This window comes from Dipodomys merriami, unplaced genomic scaffold (genome assembly GCF_024711535.1).
Source record: "Dipodomys merriami isolate MVZ:Mamm:240054 unplaced genomic scaffold, mDipMer1.0.p SCAF_6, whole genome shotgun sequence".
Taxonomy (NCBI): Eukaryota; Metazoa; Chordata; class Mammalia; order Rodentia; family Heteromyidae; genus Dipodomys; species Dipodomys merriami.
The window spans coordinates 18,410,078-18,437,256 of record NW_027206179.1 but is presented as its reverse complement, the minus strand read 5'-3'; the positions used below and the strand labels follow the sequence as shown (position 1 = coordinate 18,437,256).

The 27,179-nt window shown below is 42.1% G+C and overlaps 2 protein-coding genes across 5 annotated transcripts in view; both read left to right on the top strand.

Moving 5' to 3' along the window:
- Positions 1–9,993, top strand: part of Bivm (basic, immunoglobulin-like variable motif containing) — a 37,399-nt gene extending 27,406 nt beyond the window's left edge. For 2 of the 4 annotated variants that reach the window (XM_070002641.1, XM_070002642.1), the window contains exons 7-10: positions 3,211–3,343; positions 5,227–5,313; positions 6,194–6,290; positions 8,264–9,993. In XM_070002641.1, the coding sequence (XP_069858742.1) occupies positions 3,211–3,343; positions 5,227–5,313; positions 6,194–6,290; positions 8,264–8,557 (611 nt within the window). In that variant the 3' untranslated portion in view covers positions 8,558–9,993. The remainder of the gene's footprint in view (positions 1–3,210; positions 3,344–5,226; positions 5,314–6,193; positions 6,291–8,263) is intronic. The other 2 variants (XM_070002643.1, XM_070002644.1) reach the window with 2 other exon arrangements.
- A 3,010-nt stretch (positions 9,994–13,003) lies between these two features.
- Ercc5 (ERCC excision repair 5, endonuclease) overlaps positions 13,004–27,179 on the top strand; it is a 28,075-nt gene continuing 13,899 nt past the window's right edge. The window contains exons 1-8 of the mRNA XM_070002640.1: positions 13,004–13,171; positions 17,585–17,760; positions 19,613–19,728; positions 20,089–20,175; positions 21,491–21,551; positions 22,645–22,788; positions 25,480–25,687; positions 25,998–27,095. Of these exons, the coding sequence (XP_069858741.1) occupies positions 13,084–13,171; positions 17,585–17,760; positions 19,613–19,728; positions 20,089–20,175; positions 21,491–21,551; positions 22,645–22,788; positions 25,480–25,687; positions 25,998–27,095 (1,978 nt within the window). The 5' untranslated portion in view covers positions 13,004–13,083. The remainder of the gene's footprint in view (positions 13,172–17,584; positions 17,761–19,612; positions 19,729–20,088; positions 20,176–21,490; positions 21,552–22,644; positions 22,789–25,479; positions 25,688–25,997; positions 27,096–27,179) is intronic.

Genomic DNA, 27,179 nt, shown 5'->3' with positions numbered 1-27,179 from the left:
TGGTCCCTGGGTGAGGGTCTCTATCCCGGACGAGCCCCCAAGATGAAAGACCCCCGGCGTGGAGTGTCCTTCGATCTAAAGAGACCCTTCCCCAAGGAACAACGAGACCACTTGTACGGATGCAAACAGCACGAGGTTTATTCGGGCATGCCTCGGCTCCCAGGTGCACTTAACCACGAGATCCACAAGGTTCGGGTCAAGTGTCTGGGAACCGGTTACACGGGTACCCGGGGCGACAAAGTCTATCGGGAGACTTGCGCGCCGAGTGCTTGAAAGCACCCTCTTTTTATGGACAGCAGAAGCAAGGTTACAGAAGCGAGATGCTTGGTTACAGAATATTGATTGGTTAATTTCAAATTACGCTCAGGGTGGGGATTGGTCAGGTTAAGCTGGCCAGATGGGGCAGGTGGGGTTGGGGGAAAGCTGACGTGTCGGTACTTGCCCTGACAAGTCTGTGCTGGTCGTCATGCACCGAAACTGTTCGTTCCCTAATTTTGACAAGTGATTTATTACCTCCTGACCTACCCTGCCATTATAGCTAAGTTTTACAGGAAGGGACGGGAGGGTCGGCTATTTTTCAGGAATGCCTGGCTTTAGGGCATGTAATGACTTGCCTGTGTCCTGCTTCGCTCTCTTAGGTATGCAGGGGAAGGGGCAGTGGTTTTTCTTAAAGAGCTCAATGGATGAACGTATTCTGGGGTCTGGGGTCTTTTCAGAGTTCTCTAGGATTTTCCTGTGGATGACCAGTAGCTAAAGGGCAAATCAGTACACTACACGGAAAGACAGTCCGTTGTTAATGTATTAAAGTAAGATTCCCCATGCCACAGGGACCAGGATTCTGTCCTCAGCAGCTCAGCACTCCTGTCACCCTGCTGGAGGTGAGGCAAGTCCTGTGGTTTCCTTCTCCTCACTCCACGATGCAGCTCACCGGTTGCTTTGTCATTTCAAGTTCAGGGTATTTTTAGGTACATTCTGATAGGGAGTGAACTTCATTCGGAATTTAGCCTCCATCTGTAGCTCATTTGCATGTCTTCAATACACAGAATCACCTTCTTGGATGGCTCATGTATTTATTGCTCTGTTTACTGTCTTTTATTTCAGAGGATGATCTGATCTATTTCTGACTTTGTCCTGAAATTGTGGGGGTTCCCTACGGTAGGCTTCTCTCTGCTTTTGTACCCTGTGCTCCGAACTAAGTGATTTGCTATTCCCAGATTACCATGCTTCCTTCTGTGCTTTTGTTTTTCCTCTCAGACCCTTTTCTCTGTCTGGATTGTTAAGATCCTCCCACTCCATTCAGTTCCATCTTGAATGCCACCCCTTCCGGATTCCTCACACCCGACATGTGCCTTCTCTGAGCTCTATACCTGTTTGTGGCACTGTCTTATTCCACCCTATGTTAAAATCACTTGTATCTTCTTCCTTGGGAGAGCTTGTCTTTTGTGTCCCTGTACAATATGATGGAGTCTGTAAAAGAGCCCTGATTCAAATTCACTGTGTAGCCAAATTTAGCCTCAGAATTCAATCTCCTGCCTCATCTTCCCAAATGTGAGAGTGTAGGCTTGTACCACTGTCCCTAACTTGAAGCCGAGGTTTCAATAGGAAAGATCTCCTTGCTGTGAAAAGATGCTCTTGCCAGAGGTCATGATGAAAAATATGAAGGCCTAGATGCATAGCACATTGTGTGAGGGGGAGGGGCTGCCCTCTCCGCTCTGCTGTAGCAGTTAACCTGCTGTTGTTAGTGTTCTTTACGTACTGTGGTGGCCAGAAAGTCAATCATTGCCACATGCAAGCTTTCATCTGCTATTTTTGGGATTTGTAGCTTTAATGGGCAATATCTTAATGAATAATTTAATTTCTTCCAGGAATGCAAGTTAATGAAACCTCAGTTAATGGCTTTCAATACTGAGTGCTGGTAAAAACTTTTATTTTTATGGCAATACATTTGAAATTGACATTGATGATAGTGATGGGAAACAGACAAGAAAGAATAGTTAGAAGAGTGTGTGCTACTCCAGCCTGACTGTGGAGCTGTTCCAGCACTTGGGATGTGAAAGTGAATTAACCTTTCTTGTGTAACTTTTTCAGAAGGGTGGAAATGTGTGTTAATGTGGAGAAACTGGCAGTTCTGGAGTTTGTTTGTATTATCTGGAGTTGAAATTTATGCCCTGTACTTTAGTGGTATTTAAATGGGGATACACTATATATATTAGAAAGTCTATATTTTGTCCTGATTTAAAGTTTTTACTTTTTTGTTGTTGTTGTTGGTTGTGGGGCTTGAACTCTGGGTCTGGGCACTGCCTCTGAGCTCTTCAGCTCAAGGCTAGCATAGCGCTCTACCACTTGTGCCACAGTGCCACTTCCAGTTTTCTGGTGGTTTACTGGAGATGAGTTTCATGGACTTTCCTGTCCAGGCTGGCTTTGAACCCCAATCCTCAGATCTCAGCCTACTGAGTAGCTAGGATTATAGGTGTGAGCCACCAGTGCCTGGTTTAAAGTTTTTATTTTTGTACCTCTTGTAAAGATTTATACTAGTGTATGTATTTTATGAACAAATGCACTTACATTTGGCATACACATTCAGCAATTTTTAGTGTTAGATAAACACAATCAGGAAAGTTGAGATCATCATTATATATATAATCACAAGGTCATATCCAGTAAATAACTTTCATAGACAACTTTTTAAAATTATTATTATCTTTAAGTAGTTGTACAAATAAGTTCCCAGTTCCCATTCTACAAAACAGTATATGAGTACAAAGTTCTGACAACACTGTCACCCATCTCTCCTAACCCATCCCTTCTCTCACTTTTTTTCTTTAATTGAGATTAGGTGATCACATAAATTTCACGTATTTCACAGTATTGTGGAATAGTGATACTTAAAGTCATAAACACATTTTAACCTTCACAAGGCAAATTGTCATTATCATAGTTCATAGACAACTTTATGTAGTATTGGAAGGGTTTGGTAAACCAGGACAGTTTTTCCTTTTTTTTTTTTTCTTTTGCTGTTGACTTTATGTGAATTTCAGTCTAAAAGATCAAATGGAAAGTGAATTCATTAATACTTTTTTGCTTTTCCCCTGCTGTGTCAATGTGTTCTAAGTAATGTCTTTTCTGTCTCTTGAACCTTCACTCATCCATGGTATATAATACCAACATTGTTTTGTGGGCCCTCAATTTGTTTGGTTTTCTTTTCTGTAGCTTCGGGAGCCTTGTCAAAGTTAACTCGTGGACTGAAAGATGAATCGCTGGCTTACATCTATCATTGCCAAAATCATTATTTTTGTCCAATTGGCTTTGAAGCAACTCCTGTTAAAGCAAGTAAAGCATTCAGGTAAGAATGTACATATTTCATATGGGTATTGTCACCAGGAAAATATGCTATAGAAAGAGTTTTAAGGAATTAAAAAAAATTTGGAGTCTCTTAGGAATTGGGAAGCTTGCCAGTCTACTTTCTTTGTATCTAATTAGCCTATTCATTAAACATTAGAGCTTATTCTTTGCAGAGTTGCACTTAGTTAATTGCACTTTAACAAATACTCTCGTAGATGCTGGGGCTTAGACATAAGAGAAAGCTATTTGAAAAAACACTTTTCTGTCTGCTGTAAAACAATTATAAAAGCCATTATGTACTATCTTGTCCTTATCCAGGATTCCACATGAACAATGTGCCAGAAATAACTAAAAAGTATCTTCCCTTCTAACCATGAAAGACATGGAGAGTATCAGGATTCCTCTTTATCCTGGTTGCAAGAAAACTCTGTACCAAATTTTATTTCCCTGTCAGGAACCATATTACCTTCATGGCTATATTTGTTTGTTAGTTTTTTAATTTCCTCAATCCACAGTTTGTATTTTATAAATTTTATATGTTCATAAATTGATATCTTCTTTTTTTTTTAACAAGAGTCCTAAAAGGGAAGATCACTTTGACTACTATTTTTCTTCCTTTCCATGTTTTCTTCATGATGGTTTGAGCAAATGCCACGATCCTGGAAAGCAAAGGAAGAAGTGTTCAGGTTAAGAATTGATGAAAGCAGAAGTTGTGTGTATTTTAAGTAAAGACTCTGGCAGGCAAATTCATCTGGCCATGCTGAGGCTCTGGTTTGTTCACATTTAGATGCAGGGGCTTGTTAACTGAGGCAGGTGGAGAGAGAAGAGGTGATCTGCTTCTTGGAGAGCCCAGGGTCCCCTGTTAGCAGTCTTGGTCATCTGAATAGGATTAGGTTGGAGGAGATGGAGGATCTCACTCAGAGGACTTGGGGGCTGTAGGGAGAAGAGAACCTGACACAAGCAGCAGGTAAACCAGGAAGTTACAGAATATTACATTTTTGCAAATGCTTTGTTCATTTCTCTGGAGGTGAAATTTGTTATAAGAGAGGTACATTGCTGTTTCTTTAATGGTCTCCTCTAGCTTCCTAGAACTTCACCTTGTTTCTAGCATCTACCAAAACGTCCAACCTCATTTTACTTCCACTTTGTACCCTTAAAAATAGAGTTCCTCAAGCCGGGCGCCGGTGGCTCACGCCTGTAATCCTAGCTACTCAGGAGGCTGAGATCTGAGGATCACGGTTCAAAGCCAGCCCAGGCAGGAAAGTCCGTGAGACTCTTATCTCCAATAAACTACTAGAAAACCAGAATTGGCATTATGGCTCAAGTGGTAGAGCACTTGCCTTGAGCTGAAGAGCTGAGGGGTAGTGGCCAAGCCCAGAGTTCAAGCCCCAGGACCAACAAAAAAAAAAAAAAAAAAAAAAAAAAAAAGAGTTCCTCATCAGTGCCGGTACCTAAGAACCACCTGAAATTGAAATTAAAAAAAAAAAAATTACGCAAACTCCTTATTTTCCATTCCAAACCTATTTGAGGGAGAACTTTCAGGGATCTGTGTGTTTCTCCTTTAGGGGAAACCCTTGATTTAGGGTTATATTTTTAGGATCCCCTTTGAAATGTCTTAGATGCATAGTTAAAAGGGAAGAATGCCATATGTTGTTTTTTCCTCCAAGGATCTGATGGAAGTGCATGAAAACTTTTTTTAGCCCAAGATTTTCAATGAGAAATTAAGAGTTAAATTCACTACTTCTCTTTAATTTCACCCAGTGTCTATTCTACATTAATGAATGCTATCATTGAGTACATTTTCATGTACTGTTTACTAATAGATAGTTGAAAGCTTTTAGTCAAGTGCATGACCTTTATTAAGTTTTTTATTTTCATGTTTAGCAGGGGTCCCCTCTCACCCCAGGAAGTGGAATATTGGATTTTGATTGGAGAGTCCAGTAGGAAACATCCTGCAATTCACTGTAAAAAGTATGTTATTATAGTAGCTTTCCTTTAAAAAAAAAATCAAGGTCAGTGTTAGGTGTACTGAGGTTCACAGATCTTAATTAGATGGGTTTTGAGATATATATGGTTTATATATATCTTTGTAATTGTCACTCCAATCACAATATAGCATATTTTCATTACTCTAGTGCCCTCCTTCTCCATTTCTGTCCAGCCACAGACCACCTGTATTCTGATTCCCATCATCATAGATTTACTTTGGTAGTTCTTGAGTTCCATATAAATAGAAGTAGGCAGAATTCTTTTGTATCTCTCTTCATTTCAGTTATCTATCAAGAATTTTTGCTTTGCCATCACAATTTTGGAATCTGCCATTTTCTGCTAAAAACAAAAAAGAATTCGAACAGGATGGAATCTATAGAGTTCATGTTTTCTTGGGGAGAAGTGACATCATAAAAATCTGGGCTCTTCTAGTCTGTGGACATGTGCCAAATCTCTCTTTAATTACAAATTTACATTCTCTCAGAGGTCTTATATTTCCATTCCTCTTTCTCCTTCCTTTCCAATCTTTTCTTTTTCACAATATTTGGGTTTGAACTCAAGGTCTGTTGCTTGCCAGACAGGTGCGTTACCATTTGAACCATGTCCCTAGCCCCTTTTGCTTTTATTTTCTTAGATAGAGTCTCTCACTTTTACCTGGGTTGCCTTGGACCAGTCTTCCTACCTTTGCTTCATGTATTATTATCTGGATTTGAAATTTATGACACATACTCTAGTGGTATTTAAATGGGATTGTAGCTAGGATTATAGGCGTGAGCCACCAGCACTTGTCTTTGTGAAAAGTTCAGTTAGAATTGTACTTTGGACCTAAAGAAAGTTGTGCTGCATTCTTTCTTCTGAACAGATGGGCAGATATTGTCACTGATCTGAACACTCAAAATCCAGAATACCTGGATATCCGGCACCTAGAGAGAGGACTTCAGTTTAGAAAAACAAAGAAGGTAAGAATAACGTTGTTGCATTTGAAAGCATTTCCTAAGTGATCAGAATGTTGTATTTTACTCCACACTCTTGAGGGACTAAAAAAACAGAAATCTACCTTAGATGAAAATCCATTTTAGATGGCAAAATGAAAATTATTATTTTAAATTATTAATTTATTGTTATGATGGAGGTGATGTATAGAGGGATTCTAATTCCATGAGTCAGGTAATGAGTACATTTCCTTTCATGCAGTGTCTTCTGTTCCCTCACTCTCTCATTCCCTCCCTCCCATCTCTACCCATGAAGTATGTAGTTCACTTTTCATCGGTGTCCAGTTCGCTCCACTGCTGTACTTTTTCACCCTTTTCCCCTCGAGTTCTGTACACTCCCTCCAGCCCTTCCAAAGATGTACACTTGAATACATCATACACAAGGTAAAGTAGACAGAATCACCAAAAACTAACACATTAAAAAAGAACGAGAAAAAAAGAGGTGTCTTGTTTCCATATCTTGGAGATCATTTCAGTATATATATTATTTTATATAAATATGAAGAGGCACTTAAACATTGTGCCTTTTGTTTTTCTCTCCTAAGAGTAGACTTTTTTGGTTCCACTACGTGTGAGTATCTAGAATCCTGTATAATTTATTATATTGCAGTGTAGTTTAGATCTAATTTCCACATATCAGAGAGAACATGCACCATTTGTCTCTCTGAGCTTGGCTTACCTCATTTAACATAATTTGTTCTAGTTCATCCATTTCCCTGCACATGGCATTATTTTATTCTAATGGCTGTGTAATTCCCCTGTGTATAGATACCACAGTTTTTGGATCTATTCATCTACTGTGGGGAATTAGGGTTGTTTCCATATCTTGGAAACTATTGTGAATAGTGTTGCAATGAACCTAGAGTGCAGGTATCTTTTTTGTTGTTGTTGTTGGTTGTGGGGCTTGAACTCAGGGCTTGGGTGCTCTCCCTGAGCCCAAGGCTAGTGCTCTTCCACTTGAGCCACTGCGCCACTTCTGGTTTTTGAGTGGTTAATTGGAAATACGAGTCTCAGAGGGACTTTTCTGCAATCCTCAGATCTCAGCCTGGGTGAGATAGAATCTCAGTGTTGTTTTGATTTGCATTTCCTGTATGGCCAGGGATGATGAGCATTTCCTCATGTGTTTCTTTGACATTCTTACCTCTTCTTCTGAGAAGTCTCTCCTTAGTTCCCTTGCTTATTTGAAAATTATTTTAAGAACACAGGACTTTTTTTTTTGTTACCTAGGTATACAAAGGCATTTCATTTCATCTTACCAGTCGAGGACAATCTTTAAAATTCAAAGGCAAGGAGAATGCTTCCTGGTATTGGAATGATAGCACTACCCCGTAGCTAGTGATCTCTCTTCTCTTCACATGGGCTCTGTGTTGTTCTTGTCTCTCCTTTTATACTGCTTAAAGATTATTACCCTTCTGTTGGTGTCTTTCCCTTTCAGATGTGTAGTCTGAACTGAACTGATGCTGGCTTGCCTTGCTCTGTGGTCTTAGCCCAACTGAGTCCAAATTAATTTTATTCAGTGGCCAGAGCGATATGGACCAATTAGGCTGCAGGAAGTCCCTCAGCAAAAAGGAAATACGTTGTCTGGATGGAGTAGATGTTCGTCTGTGGCAGTTCTATAGATATACGACTATAGCAAGAACAGGAGAGAGAGGAAAATTGATTTGGCATCTGCTCTAGACAGTGTGTTCAGGGTAGAGTTGAGGAGAGTCATATGGGGTAGAGAGAGGTATGTGGCTCCTTAGGGCTCTGTTATGGTTTATAAAGGCAGCTGTAAGGAAAGATACAAACCATGCACAGTGTGCTCTGATGGGGAGTGAGCAGAAAAATACTGTTTGGGGGCAAGAGAAGAGTAAAAATGTGAGAGCGCCCAATAGCCACACATCTAGCTCAGCTTTTCTTTATTTGCTTTAACTTTTCTTCTTCTTCTTTTTTCCTCTCAGGTTGGGGGGAATTTGCATTGCATCATAGCTTTCCAGAGACTGAGCTGGCAAAGGTTTGACCTTTGGAACTTTCCATTTGGCACAATTAGACAAGAATCACAGCCTCCAGTGCTTGCCCAGGGGATCGCCAAATCTGAGAGTGAAGACAACATCTCCAGAAAGCAGCATGGGCGTCTCGGCCGGTCCTTCAGCGCCAGCTTCCATCAGGACTCGGCATGGAAGAAAATGTCCAGCATCCACGAGAGAAGGAACAGCGGCTACCAGGGCTACAGTGATTATGATGGGAATGACTGACGGCGGGACGCTGGACAGTTATGACATCACATCACCGTCCTGAACGGCACTGCTTCGAGTCAGTAGATTTCTTTAAGTCTATGAGTAGGACAGACCTTGTGGCACAAAGCATAACCTTGTAGTTCTCTAGTCAATGTGCTTGCATAGGACTATGACAGAATGGCGAATTCAGATGCATAGGCAGATAAGCACAGATTATTACCCTTTTACAGTTAAGAGTAGATTAACAATCTGGACTGAACTTTTCATAGAATCCGATAAAAATCACAACTGCTTCTAAATACAAACACAAATTCACTTAACAGCATCAGGATTTGAAATACTTAAGCATGAAGTGATTTCTTATGACTTGATCCTTAGGCCTATTATTCCAGATAGTTTTATTCCTAAGATCAAGAGGTAAAGCACTGTCTGTCTGCCCTTAAAAAAACAAAAACAAATGAGGGCTGTAAAATTTCTAAAGTTTGCTTATGGTTTAAAGCTCATTTATAATCATGTTGTGAATAGTAGTCTTTCACGTACAGCAGTATCATTGCTAGCCTCACCATTTGTTTCCTGAACAACCATTTCATGATTCTCAGTACAAAGGCAAAAGAAAAAGATGGAAGGAACTGATCTTTTCTAGTGGTGTGTGCAGGTGACTTGCTGTGTGGATTCAGATATTCTTGACTTGGTATATTACTGTGAAATATTGACAGGACCCTTGGGTTTCGGAAGCATTCTTCTATAAGTTTAGATTAAACCTTGTTTTAGGGATATAGCCAAAGGACAAGTGGCATCAGAGGTTTCTATACACAAGGTAATCTGTGCAGTGAGCTTTTCTGGTATCTGACCAGTCCCTTACATGGAGTCTCATGTTAACAATGGCACTGTTAAGATGTGTTAGGAATGCCCAGGCCACTCAGAGGACAGCTCTCTTTGTCCTAAACTGTGAGCTTTTGCAGTTATTGAACCATATAGATAACTAGCTCTTTGAAGTATTGACAATTTCACAAGTGTGTGTTTCATGCATTTGTGCTCCTCTCCAGTGGTGGTTGGTTTTTCTTCTGCTGCCAACTTGTGACTCAAAAACTTGTGGGATCTCTTGATCTTTCCTTTCTGGGGCTGGTTCTGGGGCTCCAGTCACTAACTTGGGGAATACAAGGTGCTGAATATGTTGGCTACCATATCGCAATACACCTCAAGAAGAGGGTTCAGATTTTTATTTTTAGAATATTTTCATTTTTCCCCCCTCTGAATTTTATATCCATTTATCCACTCACACATGTCTAGCCTACAGAAAGGGATATATATTCTAAAATGGTCATTTTCTGAAGAGAATATTTTGCTTGGCATGCAAAAGACTGGAAGAGATTTGTAGGTTGTTGATTTTTGTTACTTCATACTGGAACTTTCAAAAAGTTTTCATCAAATAAAGTTTTGTTTTCTACTTTTAATTATGTGGTGGTTCCTGAACCTTTGTTCTAGTTATGGAGTGCCCTTACAATTTTGTGTAAAGTACACGATACTTTGCCTGTTCTGCTAATGAGTGTTATAAAAAAACAGCATGAATATTGCATTTTTAATGAATGAAACTATATAATTGTGAAGATGATCACTATAGATTTCTTTAAGCTTTATAGTAGGAAATGGAACATTGACTCTATTTCTTATTTTATTAGCTCAAATCAAGTAATGTTTCTGTTTTTGTAGCTCAAACATAATTGTTAGTTAGTGGGAGTATTTTAGAGAGGAGGTAAGTAGGAAGAGCAGAGAGGAAAGGAGAAAACATAAAATAAAAGAATAACATGAAGCTGGGCACCGGTGGCTCACGCCTGTAATCCTAGCTACTCAGGAGGCTGTCATCTGAGGATCACGGTTCACAGCCAGCCCAGGCAGGAAAGTCCATGAAACTCTTATCTCCATTAAACCACTAGAAAACAGGAAGTGGTGCTGTGGCTCTAGTGGTAGAGCACTTTCCTTGAGCTAAGAAGCTCAGGGACAGGGCCCAGGCCCAGAGTTCAAGCCCTATGACTGACAAAAAAAGAAAAAGAAAAGATGTTGAGTTCAGGGATAATCAGGGTTTTTTAATTCCAGTATTCTAAGTAATAAATTTTTATTGCTCTTTAAAAATATTGTTTCATGTTTTAGTTTCATAGGGTTTACCATTCAACATGACAGTTTATGAATGCAATTCATCCTTCATTATCAGTGCCAGTATTATACCCATCCCCCCCAAGCCCACTTCTTCCCTCTATATCCTGGTCTTACTCTTAGGAACAACAAACTCACAGTCCAACAAAATGAATCCCAGGAAGCTGGTACTTAAGATGTGTGGAGGGAGGTCAAGGGGAGGGAGTCTGGACAATGAAGAGAGGAAGTTGGAAAGGAGAATGCAGTTATAATCACTTTTTTTTTTTTTTTAACAGCCCTGACCTAGATGCTCACATAAAACTCTGCCTTACAATATGGCAGTTACTCAGAGGAAGGTGAGGCTTCAGTCTGGGGCAAGAGTGTAGGCAAGAGTTTCTGCAGACCTCTCTTTGAAAATGAGAACATTTCTGTCCTATTTCTTTTTCTTTCTTTCTTTCTTTCTTTCTTTTTTTTTTTTTGCCTGTTCTGGGCCTGAACTCAGGGATTAGGCACTATTCCTGAGCTTTTTTCGCTCAGGGCTACTTCTCTTGAGCCACAGCTCCACCTCTTTTTTTTTTTTTTTTAATGGTTAATTGATTGTAAGAGACTCAGACTTTCCTGCCCAGGCTGGTTTCAAACTGTGATCCTCACATCAGCCTCTATTGAGTAGCTAAGTTCACAGGTGTGAGACACCGGTGCCTGGCCTTTTTCATTTCTTGTTTGACACTTCTTAGGAGTGCCTGTAGATAGAACGGAGTTTTGAAATGCTAGCTTTGCCATCAGCTGTATTATTCTAGGACAAGTTAAGATGAGTTTCTGTGCTTATTTTGTCAGTGGCAAAATGGGAAAAAGGGGAAAGAATAAGAAAACACATGTTTAAAAGACAGAAGTGCTGTTTAGGGCATATAACCTCTAAACTCTGAGCAACAGAGATTAGGAAGCTTGTCCAGCTGGCTGACAGACCCCATTTTCAACAAATAAGCTAGGTGTGGTGTTGCATTCCTGTCTTCTCTGGTACAAGGGCGGAGAATGATGAAGGTGTAGGAAGATCATGATCAAAACTAAGGGGCAAAAACAGCTGGGGACGTAGTAAAGTATCTGCCTAGCAGGCCTGATGCTCAAAATTAAAACACTAGTGTGGTAATACAAAAAATGTGTACTTTACTGTTCAGATCCTTAATAGCATCTTTTAAAGAACATTGAAAGAAATACTTCCTGATTGTAAATGAACTGTGGACCTCTTATTTGGGGGTTAAATTGGTCTGGATGATGTGGCTATTGCTTATAATCACTGTTGCTTGGGAGTCAGAGGCAGGAAGATCATGGTTGGTAAGCCAGGGCCAAAAAAAAAAGGGAGACACTAGCAAAACAAGACATAAGTGGTGATACGTGACTGTGATTTCAGCCACTTGGGAGGTAAAAGGACCGCAGCCCAAGGCTGTTGGAGATCACAAACTCAAAGCAATGGAGTGTGACTACAGTGGTAAAAAGATCGATCATTCAGCAGATGTACAGCCCTGAGTTCAATCTTGAGTACTGCCAAAAGAAAGTTTCTGTCTCTAATATTATTAAGTATGTAGAGCTATCATCTATATTATTCATCCTATCTTATCTATATCTCTAATATTATTAAGTATTTATCATTATATCATTTATTCTATCTAATATTAAGTATCGAGCTCTATCATCTATATCATTTGTCCTATCTAATATTATCTAGCACTATCATCTATATCATTCATCCTATCTATATCTCTAATATTACTAAGTATCACTATCTGTATCATTTATCCTATCCAATATTAAGTAGCTCTATCTATATCATTTGTCTTAATATTATCTAGCACTATCATCTATATCATTCACCCTATCTTATCTATATCTATCTTTAATATTAAGTAGCACTATCATCTATATCATTTATCCTATTATCTAGTACTATCATCTATATCATTTATCTTATCTAATATTATTAAGTAGCACTACCATCTATATTATCTATTTAGCTCTATCTACCTAATATTAAGTATTTGGCCCTATCATCTGTATCAGTTATTCTATCTTAATATTAATCGGTCTGTCTACCTATTTAGAGAGTGCATTACATCAGATCACAACAGCTAGGCCTTTTGACTACTTTCCTACTCGCACGCTTACAGACTTGCAACAGTCTCTGGGAGCCCGGAAGTGAGCAGCCCAAGGCTGACGTGCCGCACTGGGCGGGACCGCCATTCACTTCCGGGGCGCCAGGCCCCGCCCTACCGCCGTCTCCTGCCTTCAGGTACAGCCTCCCTCCCCGGAAGTGAGCCGAGCCGGAAGCGCGCCGCCCGCCTTCCGGCCGGCTTTTGGCCTTCCCGGCTGTTTCCCGTCTGTTCTGAGTGGGGGTCGGCGGTGCGGGCTGAGGCCCGGGCGCCATGGGTGTGCAGGGCCTGTGGCGGCTGCTGGAGGGCGCGGGCCGGCCGGTCAGCCCCGAGGCGCTGGAGGGCAAGGTGCTGGCCGTGGGTATCCTTGCCGCTCGCGGGGCGCCGGCGGGGAGGGCCCCGGGGCGCGGGGGGCGGCGGCGCCGGCGGGGAGGGCGGGTGCGGGGGGCGCGCGCGCGCGCTCTCGGCCGAGCGCCCCGGCCCCGCGCTTTGCGGGCGGGCGCCGCTCCGTGCTTCCGGTCACCGCGTACGGGGAGGAGCGCGGGCGCGGCCCGGGATGGAGTCGTGCTCCTCCGCGGGCGCCGCTGGTCCGCACACGGGCTTTCCTGACTGTCCTGCTGTCTGAGCTCTGACCCCCTTCCCTCGGTCTGCCCCCCCTTCCCCCCCTCTCTCCGGTCTCCCTCCCCTCCTTCCTTCCCTCTCTTTCTGTCTGAACTCCCTCTCCTCTTCCGTGCCCGTGCTGGGGCTTGAAATCAGGGCCTGGGCGTCGTCCCTGAGCTTTTTCCTCTCAAGGCTGGCGCTCCCACCACTTGTCACCCCTCCACTTAATGGCCGTGTGCGCGTGCGCGTGGGGTTAACTGGCCGTGAGAAGCTTGTGCACTTTAATCCTCAAGATCTCAGCCAGAGAAGCGCGCCGACAGCCCCCCCCCTCCCCTCTCTTAAGGATAACGATGTATAAAGGTGTTTACTCTTTTAGGGGGCATAGGTAACTTTTTTCTTTTTTTTTTTTTTTTGGTTGCCTGTTCTGTGTCTGAAGCTGCTGGTACCTTACACGAGACTGAGTGAGGAGTGAGTTCTCCAGTATGTACACACTTTTAAGAAAGATGTAGGATATCATTTTCATTTGGCAAGAATACCTTCAGGTGGATCTGTAGTGAATACGTTGAAGTTTTTGTGCAGGGTACTTTGAGTTGGGGAAAGCACCTGGGCTAGGCTGTCCCCCAGTGGCTTTCTGATACCATTGCACGATAAGAGATCTCGAGAACTTACTAGTTAGTCAAAGGGACCATGAACCTTCAGCAGAGGGGTTGCCTGTGCAGCTCAGCAGCAGACAACTGGTCTAGGAAGCTAGAACCCTAGGTTCCATCTTCAGCACTGAAGAAAAAAAAACATTCTTTAGCTGGGCGTTTTGGGCATGCCTGTAACCCCGCCTTTTGCAGGCTGAGGCTGAGGTAGGAAGGTTATCTGTTTGAAGCCATCCTTGGTTATGTAATGAGACTGTCTCAAAGCAGCAGCAACAACAGCAAGAAAACAAAAAGCAGGGCTGGGAAGGTGGCTCAGTGGAAGAGCACTTGCCTTGCATGCCTGAGGCCCTGGGTTAGATTCCTCAGCACCACATAAGCAAAAAGAAAAAAGCCGGAAGTGGCACTGTGGCTCAAGTGGTAGAATGCTAGTCTTGAGCTGAAATGCTGAGGGACAGCACCCAGGCCCACAGTTCAGGCCCCACGACTGGACCCCCCCCCCAAAAAAAAAAAAAAAAAAGAAAACAAAAAGCCAGAAAATATTTTTTTTGAATGATACAGTCTTAATAAGAGATGAAGAAATTGTAAAACACTTGAGATGACACAAGGATCAACAGCTTTTTTTAACAATATCAAATTATGAGGAAAGAAACTATATTTGTAAACAGCTCAAAGAGGTCCATTTGGGGATGGGATAATCTCATGTAACATTTGATAACTTGTCTATTTGATTTTTCCTTGATAATCATGGAATTGGGACACCTGAAATTTTACTGTTTTGCTTGTTAACAAAGTATCTACATTTTACTCCTGGAACTGTAAAATAAAGATCTAGGTAGCCGAGTGAGTTTCTTGTTTATTTGTGCAATTTAAAAGGCTAGGTCAAACAATCTGTAATGAAGGGTTTAACTTTGTTTTTCTCTTTTGGATTTTTAACATTTGTAAAAATGCCCCTACATGTATTAGGAGATTTCTCTCTGTATTATGCATTATAATGCAGAGTGATTACATTTTAAGTCACTAATTAAAAACTAAGGAAATGGATTTTTTTGTTTAAAAATGTTTGGGTTCTTTGGGTCTTAACTCTAAAGTTATATGTGGTTTTGCTGCAGATCTGTTCTATTTTCAGATAAATTCAGTTATTGCTTTATAAACTGAAATCAGACAAGTCAAATATACAAATATTGGCTGAATGTATTTCTTCTCCAAGAATTTCAAGCTGTAACTCAGCCTTAGCTGGGAACTGTCACGATCTGTGATTAAATAAAAAAAATAAGATTCATCAGTTTCGTGGTTGAGTATTTTTATTTTTCAGGTTTTTGATTTACTTATTTTGTTCTAGTCCTGGGGTTTGAATTCAGGGCCTAGACTATGTCCCTGAGCTTTTTTGTTCTATGCTAGTGCTCTACCACTTGAGCTACAGCTCCACTTACTGCTTTTTTTGGTGGTTCATGGACTTTTCTGCTAGGGCTGGCTTTAAACTGACATCTTCATATCTCATCTTCCTGTGTAGCTAGGATTACAGGCATGAGTCATTATTTAGTATTTTAACCTTAGAGTTTTGAATTGTGTGTGTGCGTGCACACACATGTGCCATACTGGTACTTGAGCTTAGGGCCTAGGCTCAGCTTGCTGAGCTTTTGCTCAGACTAGTGCTCTACCACTTGAGCCAGAGCTCCACTTACAGCTCTTTTTTTGGGGGGGGGGTGTAGTTTATTGGAGATAAAAGTCTCATGAACACTTGGACTGGTTTAGAATGGCAATCCTCATATCTCAGCTTCCTGAGATGTGTGAACCACCGCATGCTGCATTCCTTAGGATCTTTTTTCCTCACATGTGCCTCAGATTGTTCTTAGGTCACAGTCCTTTGGAAAATATCCATTGACTAGATGCTGCTTTGTGTGCACCGTGCCCTGCCATTCCTCCTGCCACAAGTGGAAGTTGCTCTTGTCCCAGAGCACTGGCAACGGATCCCCTATCTCTTCCCCCATCTCTGATGTTCATTCATGTCTGCTACTTTTTCAGATAGGCCTTCCTAAGAGCCCTGTACCTCTAAGCTTCCTCCTCCCTCCCTCCCTCTTCCCTGCCTGCCTGCCTTTTCTCCCTCCTTCCCTCCCTCCTTCCTTTCTACTTTCCCTCTTCCCCTCCTTCCTTCCTTCCTTCCTTCCTTCCTTCCTTCCTTCCTTCCTTCCTTCCTTCCTTCCTTCCTTCCTCCCTTCCTCCCTTCTTCCCTCCCTTCCTCTCCTCCTCCCCCCACTTCTTTCCAGCACTGGGATAACACCTCATGCATTCTAGGCAAGTGCTCTACTACTGGAGCCATGTCCCCAGACATGTTTCACTGGCTTTCCCACTCTGGGTGTGGTGTGAGGGTTGGGTTGCCTTGCTATAGATGCTACAGACAGGAGAGAAGAGCTAGAAGACATCCAGCAGAGTGCTGGGTAGCTCTTTCCTGTAGACAAAGGCAAAATACATTATGGGGAAAAAAAGTATTAGGAAAAGTTTAAAAACTGGAGAAAAGGCCAAGAAGAAAATATAGTTTACCTCTAGTTTTAGCAGAGAAAACTGCTAATATTTTGATGTCTGACCTCTATTTTTATGTATTATTGAATTACATGATACGTAGTTTTGGAACCGGTTACTTTTCTTTTAGTAATACTTTGTTATCACTAGAGGTATTCCTGTAGATTTATGCTTTTAATAACTGATATTTTAGGAAACAGGTACCATAAGCTAGGTTTTGTGTGTGTGTGGGTGTGGGTGTGGGTGTGTGTGGGTGGGTGGGTGTGTAGCTTGGCCTTGAACTTGGACTGGTCTCTGTTTCTGAGCTTTTGTGCACAAGGCTAGCACTCTGTCACTTGAGCCTTAGCTTTACTTGGGCTTTTTGGTGGTGAATTGGAGATAAGAGTCTCACAGACTTTCCTGCCCAGGCTGGCTTCAGACTGTGATCTTCAGATCTCAGCCTCTTGAGTAGCTAGGACAGGTGTGAGCCACCAGCGCCTGGCTTATAATTTAATTGGTGCCCAGTCCCTGAGTTCAAGCCCCAAGACTCACAAACAAATGAAAAAGTAAAAACAAAACAACCTGTTGCAAAGCTTGAATGTTTTTAAAATATTTTAATTGTTATCTACAAGTGTTCTTACAAAGTCCATGATGATTTATGAGGATAAATGTTTGAAAACTGGATTCTTAGGTGAAATAGAATACAAATTTTAGGGGATTTGCAATGATTTGCTAAACTGTAATTCAGAAAATCTGTGGCAGATTACCAAAAGTCTTCGGATAGCTAGTTTTTTGTTGTTTGTTTTTTTTAAGAAGCAATTCCTTGCCATTAGACTTTTAAAGGGGTGTGTCTATTAAAATTAGGGATATGTGAAGCAGTAAGTAGATTAAAGAGAGTTAGCTGGTGTTCAGTAGATTCTATCAGGGCCAGACATTCCCTATTTCGTTGCCGATGTGTGCTCAGCGTCTAGTGCCTGGTGCCCCACCTGCTAAGAACGTGAGCTCCTGAGTTGTTCCTTTAACTGCCCTCTCAGATATTAGCATCTGGTTGAACCAAGCTCTCAAAGGAGTCCGAGATCGCCACGGGAACTCAATAGAAAACGCTCATCTCCTCACTTTGTTTCATCGGCTCTGCAAACTCCTGTTTTTTCGAATTCGTCCTATTTTTGTATTTGATGGGGATGCACCACTGCTGAAAAAACAGACTTTGGTAAGTGACACCTGGTCACACTTTCCATTTAGGACTGGAGAACGCAGGACTTGGTTTTGACACATAGCCAGTTTGAATTCAGCTGCTGTTTAAAAGTTCATCTTTAACAAAACAATTTTTCTTTAAAAAAAAAAAAGACTTATTTATGAGAGCACATCACTATTGTGATGAAATTAACTTTTAACTGAATTCTTAAAATTGAGTTTTGGAAATGTCTGTTTACGTGAGGGGTGGTAAACATTTATTTCTGCCAAGGGCCATTTGAATATTTACATCATTCTTGGTGCATACAAAAGTAACTGATGGGCATTGTGTGTCTGTCCTGCCCGGCACTAAATGATTTCCCAGCCTTATATAGCCACAGGCCAGACATTCCCACCCCAGGTTTAAGTGCTCACATTTATACCATTGCTCAGAACATTATGGAAAAGCTCTCATGATTAGTAGTGCTGTGGCTCAAGTGGTAGAGCACTTGTCTTGAGCTGAAGAGCTCAGGGGCAGCACCTAGGCCCAGGGTTCAAGCCCTACAACTGACCAAAAAAAAAAAAAAAAAGCTTTCATGATTATTCAAAAGGCTCTTTGGGAAAAGTCTCCATCTGAGTGAGATAGTGTTGTGTTCTCATGATTATCCAAAAGGCTCTTTAGGAAAGGTCTCCATCTGGGTGAGATAGTGTGTTCTCAGTGATGGCAAGCTCTCTTTCAAATACCATTTGGGTTCTGGGAATAAGCAGTGGTCATGGTACCTAGTGATGACCAGGGTTTGCCAGGAGGGGAATGACAGAAGATAAGAATATGAGATCAGGTCTCATTGTTCTGAAAGTGGTTTTTTTTTTTAATGCTTAAGCAGTTCCAATAGTAGTACCCATTTAGAAATTTGTCCCATTTTTTTTGATAGGTACACTACTCCGTTGAAGAAACATTGACCATGGCCTTTTTCTATTGTAAAGGCAGATATTGCTGCACTGTGTAATCCTAGAGAAGTGAGCATGTAAACTGAAGGCTAGGATTTATGATACCAGAGACATTGTTGCCTCTGCAAAGTATCTATACTTGAGTGTTTCAGTTTCCTCAGATCTCAGGTACTTTTTGGAAGGATTAGAAAAGATGTCTTGATTATTTCTGCATTTCATGCAAACTGTTAAGCATAGATGCTTCCACAGACATTTGCACAGACTGCTTCATTTATTCCTAGACATTTTTTTTCTCTTTTCTTTCTTTCTCTTACTGGAAATCCTGGGATTCTAAACTCAGGGCTTTTGGGCTCAAGTCTATCACTCAAGCACTACACCTCTGCTACACCTCTGCTTCTGGCTTTTTGGTGCTTAATTGGAGATGAAAGTCTCAAGGACTTTCCTGCCTGGGCTGACTTCCAACTTTGATCCTCAGAGCTCAGCCTCCTGAGTAGCTAGGATTGCAGGCCTGAGCCATCAACACCTGACTCCTACAAGATATTTCTATCCATTTTAGAATTTCTTCTGATTGTAATTTGACTGTTGAGAGTTTAGAGAGTTCCATACAAGTAATGTGTTTGTATAATGTCATCTGAAGTTGCTTTTAGAATAAAGTTTTGCTTAAGGAATAGTCATTTGGGGACACATTTGCTTGACTATCATGTAGTTTTGGGATTCTTGGAGGGAGAGTAGCAAAGACATTTAAAAGCAAGTGAATGAGTGCTCTCCCACACCTGCTGTGCTTGTGACTGGAAAGTGGAGACTCTGCTCTCCTCATCCTGGCAGTACCTGGGGGTGTGTTTATTGACAGCCATGAGGAGCAAGCGCAGAAGTGTTCTCAGGAACATCACAGAAGCATTGTAACTGGCTCTGAAGTGATGTCTCACCCTTGATCTTCACAGGCGAAGAGAAGGCACAGGAAGGACTTGGCAGCTGGAGACTCCAGGAAAACCACAGAGAAGCTCTTGAGAACATTTTTGAAAAGACAAGCTATCAAAACTGCCTTCAAAAGCAAAAGGCAAGAGGAAAGTTACAGTAGTTTGAGAAGTTGATTTAAAGCCCTTCCATTTTTACTATTGTTACATTTTCAGATAGGGCCTTGCCCTTCTTATTCAGGCTGCCCTGGAACCACGCTCCTCCTACCCATGCCTCCCGTGTAGCTGGGATTACAGGAGTGAGTCACAGCTCCTGGCCTCTAAAACTCTTCCTTATGACTGTACTTGATGTTGGGTCAAAGGCTCTGTGGAGCCAAGCAAGGTCCCCTTTCCTCTAGGCTGTTGGGGGCCTGCCCAGCCAGGGTCCTGGGGAATGGCCTTGCCCTGTAGTCAGTGGGAAAGGGTGTGGGTGATCCTTGTTTATAGTCATGTGTGCTTTTCAGAAATGAAGCACTCCCCAGTCTAACACAAGTGCAAAGAGAAGATGACATCTATGTTCTGCCACCTTTACAAGAGGAAGATAAACATAGGTAAATATTTAAATACTTAATGATAATACTACTTTAACCATTGAGATATTCAGACAGATTATGTCTTACCTGCATGATGAAGCATATGGGAATTTGCTAACACATTAAAAGCCCTATTCTCTATATCCTTCAGAGTAGTTTCCACAGATGAAACTTTATTTTGTAATTTACTCGTTTATTGATGAATACAATTTTGGTGTTCCCTCTCTCCCTCCTTCCCTTTCTTCCTTTCTTCCTTCCCTTCTTTCTTCCTTTTCTTCTTTCCTTCTTTCATCAGTTATAGGGCTTGAACTCAGGGCCTGGGTGCTGTCCCTGAGCTCTTTTTGCTCAAGGGTAGTACTCTACTTTGAGCCATAGCTCTACTTCCAGTTTCTGAGTGATTAATTGGAGATAAGAATCTCATGGGGACTTTTTTGCTCAGTCTGGCTTTGAATCTTGATCCTCCTATCACAGCCTCCTGAGTAGTTAGGGTGAGCCACCAGTGCCTGGCCTCAGTGTTCTTTTTTATACCGTAAAGCTTCTGCTGGCTTTGGGGTTTTATAAGTTGTGAAGACATAAATTTTCCCCCTGTGCTCACACACCCAGGCTCTGTAGAGGGCTCCTTCTTCACCTCCAGGCTGAAATAGCCCCTTTGTTGTCCTCCTTGCTACCTGCCACAGGATCCCTATGCTTCCCACAGCACCCCCTGCAGCACCTCCTGTCTGCGGCTCTCTTGTAACCTCTCTCCCACGCCTCCCTGCTTCTCTGTGGAGTCCTCTTCTGGTGGCTGGCTGGTACTTGTCAGTAACATGTATTTGAAGTGCAGGTGGAAGACCAAAAGTCTCAATAGTTCGTCTTTGTCCCAAGACCCCTAGTTTGATTTGGAATCTCCTGGCTTTGTGTATCATTTCTTGAGAACTTTGAACTCCTTAATAACAACTTATCCCTTTTTCTTCACGCCATCCCCAGATAGGTTTCCACATGATTACAGAACTTTGTTTTTCTGCCTGGAGCACGTCCTCCATGAACCTCCTGTAGCTCCTAAAGTTACACTCTGTACTTACGGATGACTCCACCAGTGTAACTGGAGGAGACTCCAGAAAGCTTTCACAAGTTTCTCCATACTGAACTACCTGGTCCTTCCTATGGTAGACATCTTGGGGTCGCACTGTCATTGCTAATTCTCTGTTGACAGCTAGACCCTGGAAGACAAAGCGTTCCTGCTCTACTTACTCTGGTGGTCTCTAAAGTTAGTAGCAGCTTGTGCCTGAGAAAATCTTCCTTAAGTAGTCACTAAGATCTGTTACAGGTGTTGTAATGTGTGCTTGACTTGCAGTTCAGAAGAGGAAGATGAGAAGCAATGGCAGGAAAGAATGGATCAGAAACAAGCATTGCAGGTAATTAGATAATTTTGGAATTCTGTTATTTGAGATGAATGATATGAAAATGAATGTTATTAAGGAGGCAGTAGGAACTTAGGAAAGTTCCACATAAAAGGTAGATGGATAGCTGAGCAGTAGTGACTTATGCCTGTAATCCTAGCTACTCAGGAGGCCGAGATCTGAGGATCACAATTTGAAGCCAGCCCAGAAAGGAAAGTCCATGAGACTCTTACCTCCAATTAACCACCAGAAAGGTGGAAGTAGAGCTGTGGCTCAAAGTGGTAGAGCACTAGTCTTGAGCAGAAAAGCTTAGGGACAGTGCCCAGGTCCTGAATTCAAGCCCCAGTTCAAGACAAAAGAATAAATTAAAAAAAAAAAGTTGGACTAATAGAGGGATAAGGTTGATGTAGTGTGTGTGTGTGTGTGTGTGAGAGAGAGAGAGAGAGAGAAATTAAGTTTTGTTAAGGGAATTGTGAATATTGTTTAATCATATGAGTCTCATTCTTACCTCCTGGCCTTTGTACCTGCTCCCCTCAGTACAGGATACTCTGTCTCCAGTTAGGTTCTTTGATGTTTCTCAGGTGCCCTGACATAGGTTATCTTTCTAGTAGGGATATTTCTATTTATCAGACAATTCTTTTTTTTCTTCTTCCTATTTTCCTATTCACTGTTATAATAGAAAACCTGCTTGATTTTCTGATTGTTACCTTGTTTGTATATATATATATATATATATATATATATATATATATATATATATATATATATATATATATATATATTCTTTACATATATCTGTATTCTTCACTGAATGTGTTCCTTCAGTCCTAAGTATAGGGACATTATTTAACAAGCCCATCAGTGTTCTGGGGCCTTTGAGGGGCCTGATGCCTGGTATGTGCAGTTTGAGATGACAACAGACAGATGACTGGATGCCTTCATGAGTGGATCTGTTTATTCACACCAGCCCTCATCTCAGGTTCTGTGCTGCTGTGCTTAGCCTCTGCATTGCATGCCGCTGTTGATGACATAAACATAGTGTCTGTCGGTGAGGAGAACTGTATGTAGAGAATGCAGAGTTCCTCTTATTTGCTTTCACCCTCTGCAGGAGGAGTTCTTCCATAATCCCCACGCAGTAGACATTGAATCTGAGGACTTCAGCAGCCTGCCCCCAGAAGTAAAGCATGAAATCTTGACCGATATGAAAGAATTTACGAAGCGGAGAAGAACATTATTTGAAGCAATGCCAGAGGTAAAATACCAGTAATATACAATAGTACCTGAATGTTTGGAATTGAGAACATCAGCAAACTTAGAAGGTAAATTCAAAAACAATACATATACACTATCTCAGTTCAGTAAACAATGTGTGTACATCGCAGGTCAAAAGCATCATATACTTGTGAATTTTAACTCCTAACTCTTCTTGACTTTTCCCTGGGTCCCTGGGGAGTAGGTAGCCTTTTTGTTCTGTGTTCCAATACTGTAATGTCACTTCATAGTTTTTTTTGTGTGTGTGCTGGTCTTGGAGCTCAATACTAACACTGTACCACTTGAACCACAGTTCTCCTCTCTTTTTGGTGGTAAATTGGAGATAAATGGCTCATGGACTTATGCACTGGCTGGCTTTGAACTGTGATCCTTACATTCCAGCCTCCTGACTAGCTAGGATTTCAGGCAAGAGCCACCCGCATCCAGCTCATTTCATGGTTCTTTTTTTTGGGGGGGGGGTCCGGTTGGGGGGCCTGAATTCTGGGCCTGGGCTCTGTTCCCCAGCTCTTCAGCTCAAGGCTAGCACTCTACCACTTGAGCCACAGTGCCACTTCCGGCTTTTTTCTTTCTGCTTATGTGGTGCTGAGGGATCGAACCCAGGACCTCATGCATGCAAGGCAAGCGCTCTACCACTGAGCCACCTTCCCAGCCCCTCACTTCATGGTTCTTAACAATAAAACATGCTGAACTTCTCAGCTCAGCAGGAAGCTCAGCTGCTTTCCTATACTAAAAGCCTACTAAGTGCTTCGTGATTCAGTTCTTCAGTTAGTTTCTAGCAGTTATTTTAAACCTTAATATATATTATCTATAAAATAATGATAAAGGATAGATAAATGATAGTGATAAATGATAAATCTATAAAATAATAAACTAGTGATAATATAGAATTTAATACAGTGGCAAAGTATGTCTTGGCCTGAAATTCCAGGTATATTTTCCTCTGCTCTGCCCAGGAAGATGTTGGATTTCCATGTTTCCTTTCCTTTTGGACAGTGAGAATGGGATTGCTATGGCCAGGGAGATTGGAGCAGGGCTGGTGTGTGGTGGGGTTGCTGTGTATGTCTTCTGGTCTTGTTACCAGTGACCACCTAGTTCATGCTGCTGTTAATTATTCTCTGAATCAGTTCTACTCCCATCTCTACTGTCACCACCTGTATTTCTAAGTCTATTTTATCCCTAATGAGTAAGGCTTTAGTGCTTTTTAAAAATTTCCTGTAGACTTTTGAATATTTCTTAAATTGATGTGAAAAATAGAGAGGAATAGAAAAAATAGGGTGCATTCCCCCCACAATTCTCTTCCATTTTTTCATGTAGAATCTGAATATAAGAAAACATTAACTATGAGGGAGGGTGGCTCCAAGGCTGGGCCTCATCCTGAAGCAGTGTTGTGTACAGTTGACTTCCCACACACCTCCTTGCAGCCCTGCTCCCCAGAGTGGTCTTCCACAGGGAGGTGAACTGAGCCTTATGCATTTGGGGCATTGTTGTGAAGACGAGCACCAATTCTCTGATGTAGGTTTTCTTCAGTGGGGGTTGAGATTCTCACTGTGACTGTCACTTTTTCCAATACCCTCGGTTTGGCTTGCCTGGGCTCTATGCTGTCTTGAGAGTGGCTGAGGTTGTGCTGGTAGTGGGGAGGAGTTCTCTTCATTCTCTGGGGTGCCCCCAGGTCCACAGGAGGTCCCCACTGCAAACCACAGTATTGCTAGGGTGTGTAGTGTTTTGAGCAGTGTGGAGTTGGAGCACCCTGCATAGACTACTGATGGAGTAGCGGCTCTGAGTCATCCAGGCAGACCTTTATATCACCTGTGCCCTGTGCAGGTGTGACACTGACAGCAGTAGTGATAAGCAGTCATATTAATGATCATAATAGTAATAGATTCAAGTATAAATCAGTCTGCTCTTGATCCCAGATTTACCATTTATTAGCCATGTGACTCTAGAGATTACTTAAGCAATTGACGTTTCAATTTCCTCCATGTATAATAGAGATAATATGTCTCATAGGAGGCTTGCAAGAATAATTGAAGTAGTTTATGAAAAGTACTTAGGAGAATATCCATTATGGAAAATACTTTGGAAATGATAACAAATTAATGCCGGTGACAACCATGGTTTAGCTGCATCTTCTATAGGCCAATGACAATACGAGTTTTTTTTTTTAAGTTATCATACTTGCTTGCATTCTAGAAGATAATTCAAATGTCATAACACTGTTATTTATAACATACTCAGAAAATGGTTTTTGATGAAAGGATTAAATAATAAGCAATTTTTCTAATTTCTTTTGCCTGTTCTTTTTGTTTTAAAGATTACTTTTGTTGTTGTTGTTGTTGGCCTGGGCGCGGTCCTTGAGCTCTTTTGCTCAAGGCTAGCTTGCTACCACTTTGAACCACAGTTTTTGAACATCCAGTTTTCTGGTGATTAATTGGAGATAAGAGTTTAACAGCCTTTCCTACCCAGCTAGCTTTGAACTGTGATCCTCAGATCTCAGCCTCTGAGTAGCTAGGATTACACACATGGGCTATCAGCACCCAGTCTAAAGATTACTTTTATACTATGAAAATGACCACTAGTGAAAAAAGGCAACTACTTTTTGTCCTCTTTTGGAGGTGAAAATAATGATATTATCTGCAGTGGAAGTAAAATAATTTGTTTATTTTGCCTTTAGGAGTCGGATGACTTTTCACAGTATCAACTAAAAGGCTTGCTCAAAAAAAACTACCTAAACCAACAGATAGAAAATGTCCAGAGGGAAATGAATCAGCAGCATTCAGGACAAATCCAGAGGCAATATGAAGATGAAGGGGGCTTCTTCAAGGAGGTAGAGTCGAGGAGAGTAGTCTCAGAAGATACCTCTCACTACATCCTGATCAAAGGTACCAGGCACTGCCATTTACTTGACAGCTAAAAATCCAAAAGATAGGTTGCAGTTCTGAATTTGATATCCTACCATCCACGAGTGATTCCAACAAAGTCTAGCTTATGTAATGACATTGTGTATAGATATGAATGAACTACTATAATGCCAGCCCACTTCAAAATTAACTTGTGAATGAACTCTTAGTCACTAGTTAAAATTTATATCTTTCTTTATAGGAACCAGAATTCTCTTGTTTATCTTACTAGAAGCACAGTATCACGTATCACACTGTCGAACTAAGTAGTAATGCTTTCATTTTTCTTAAGGTATTCAAGCCAAGAAAGGTGTTGAAATGGATTCAGAGTCTCTTCCATCTTCCAGCAGAATGCACAGCATGTCTTTTGAGAATAAGCCACCTCCCTGTGACATACCAAAGCCAGAAAGAGAGCCTGATGGGGCCCCTCCCTCTCCAAGAACTTTGCTAGCTCTGCAGGCTGCCATGCTGGGAAGCAGCTCTGAAGAGGAGCTTGAGAGTGGAGGTGGAGGTAGAGGTGGACGGGTGCATAGGGAGAGAGCCACGGGGTCTCCGGCAGAGCAAGGCTCCATGTCCCCTCGGACTCTCTCTGCTATTCGGAGAGTTCTTGATGAGGATGATGACGAGGTGCTGGTGTGTGCTGGGGAAGAGGTGCCGACAGGAGGACCAGGGGAGAGAGCACTGCTCAAAAACAGGCCCAGTGAGGACGGTGGGGCTGGACTTGGAGCAAAGGATGGAGAAGGAGTTTTGCTTACCACTGTCTGCCCAGCAGCCAGCATGAATGCCGTGGAGGAGCAGGCAACTGGCAGCAACAATGAGCAAGAGCAGAGGGACTCAGCTCCCGTGCTGACTACTATTTCTCATCAAGATAATGATAATCATATTCCAAAAGGACAAACATCGCCTCATGTGGCAAATGAGGCCTCTCAGAGCAGCCATGGGTCGGTGGTTGAGGACACAAAAGGCCCATGTTCTGTGGGATGCACAGAGATTCCACACAGTGATGTACTCAGCACCTCGCCACCACTTCTAACGAGCACAAGTTCTGAAGAAAGGAGAGACCCGCACACCAAAGAGCTTGAGCGACTGAAAGACCTGGACCCATCTGAGAGTAAATACAGCCCCTCTTTTCTCTCAAGTGATGATGAAATGGAAGGTGGACAAAATCCTGCTCCTAAAGTCGATGGCACTGTCATGTTACAGGAAGCGAGGGACACTGTCAGCCCCCCTTCAGATGCAAAAGGTGCCTTAGAAAATGCCAGACAACCCAGTGCTGAAGAACAAGGAGGTTCTCTGACCACCATTGAGGAGCCGAGTGGCCTGGAGATAACTTCAGTTCCAGAGTCCTCGGGAGCAGCGGACATGGGCTCGGAGGACAGCGAGTCTGATGGTAGGTGCTGGGCCTCTTCGCAGAGGTGGAAGGGTAGCAACTCAAGCCCCTGGGAACTGGGAGACCCAATAGCATAGCCAGTTC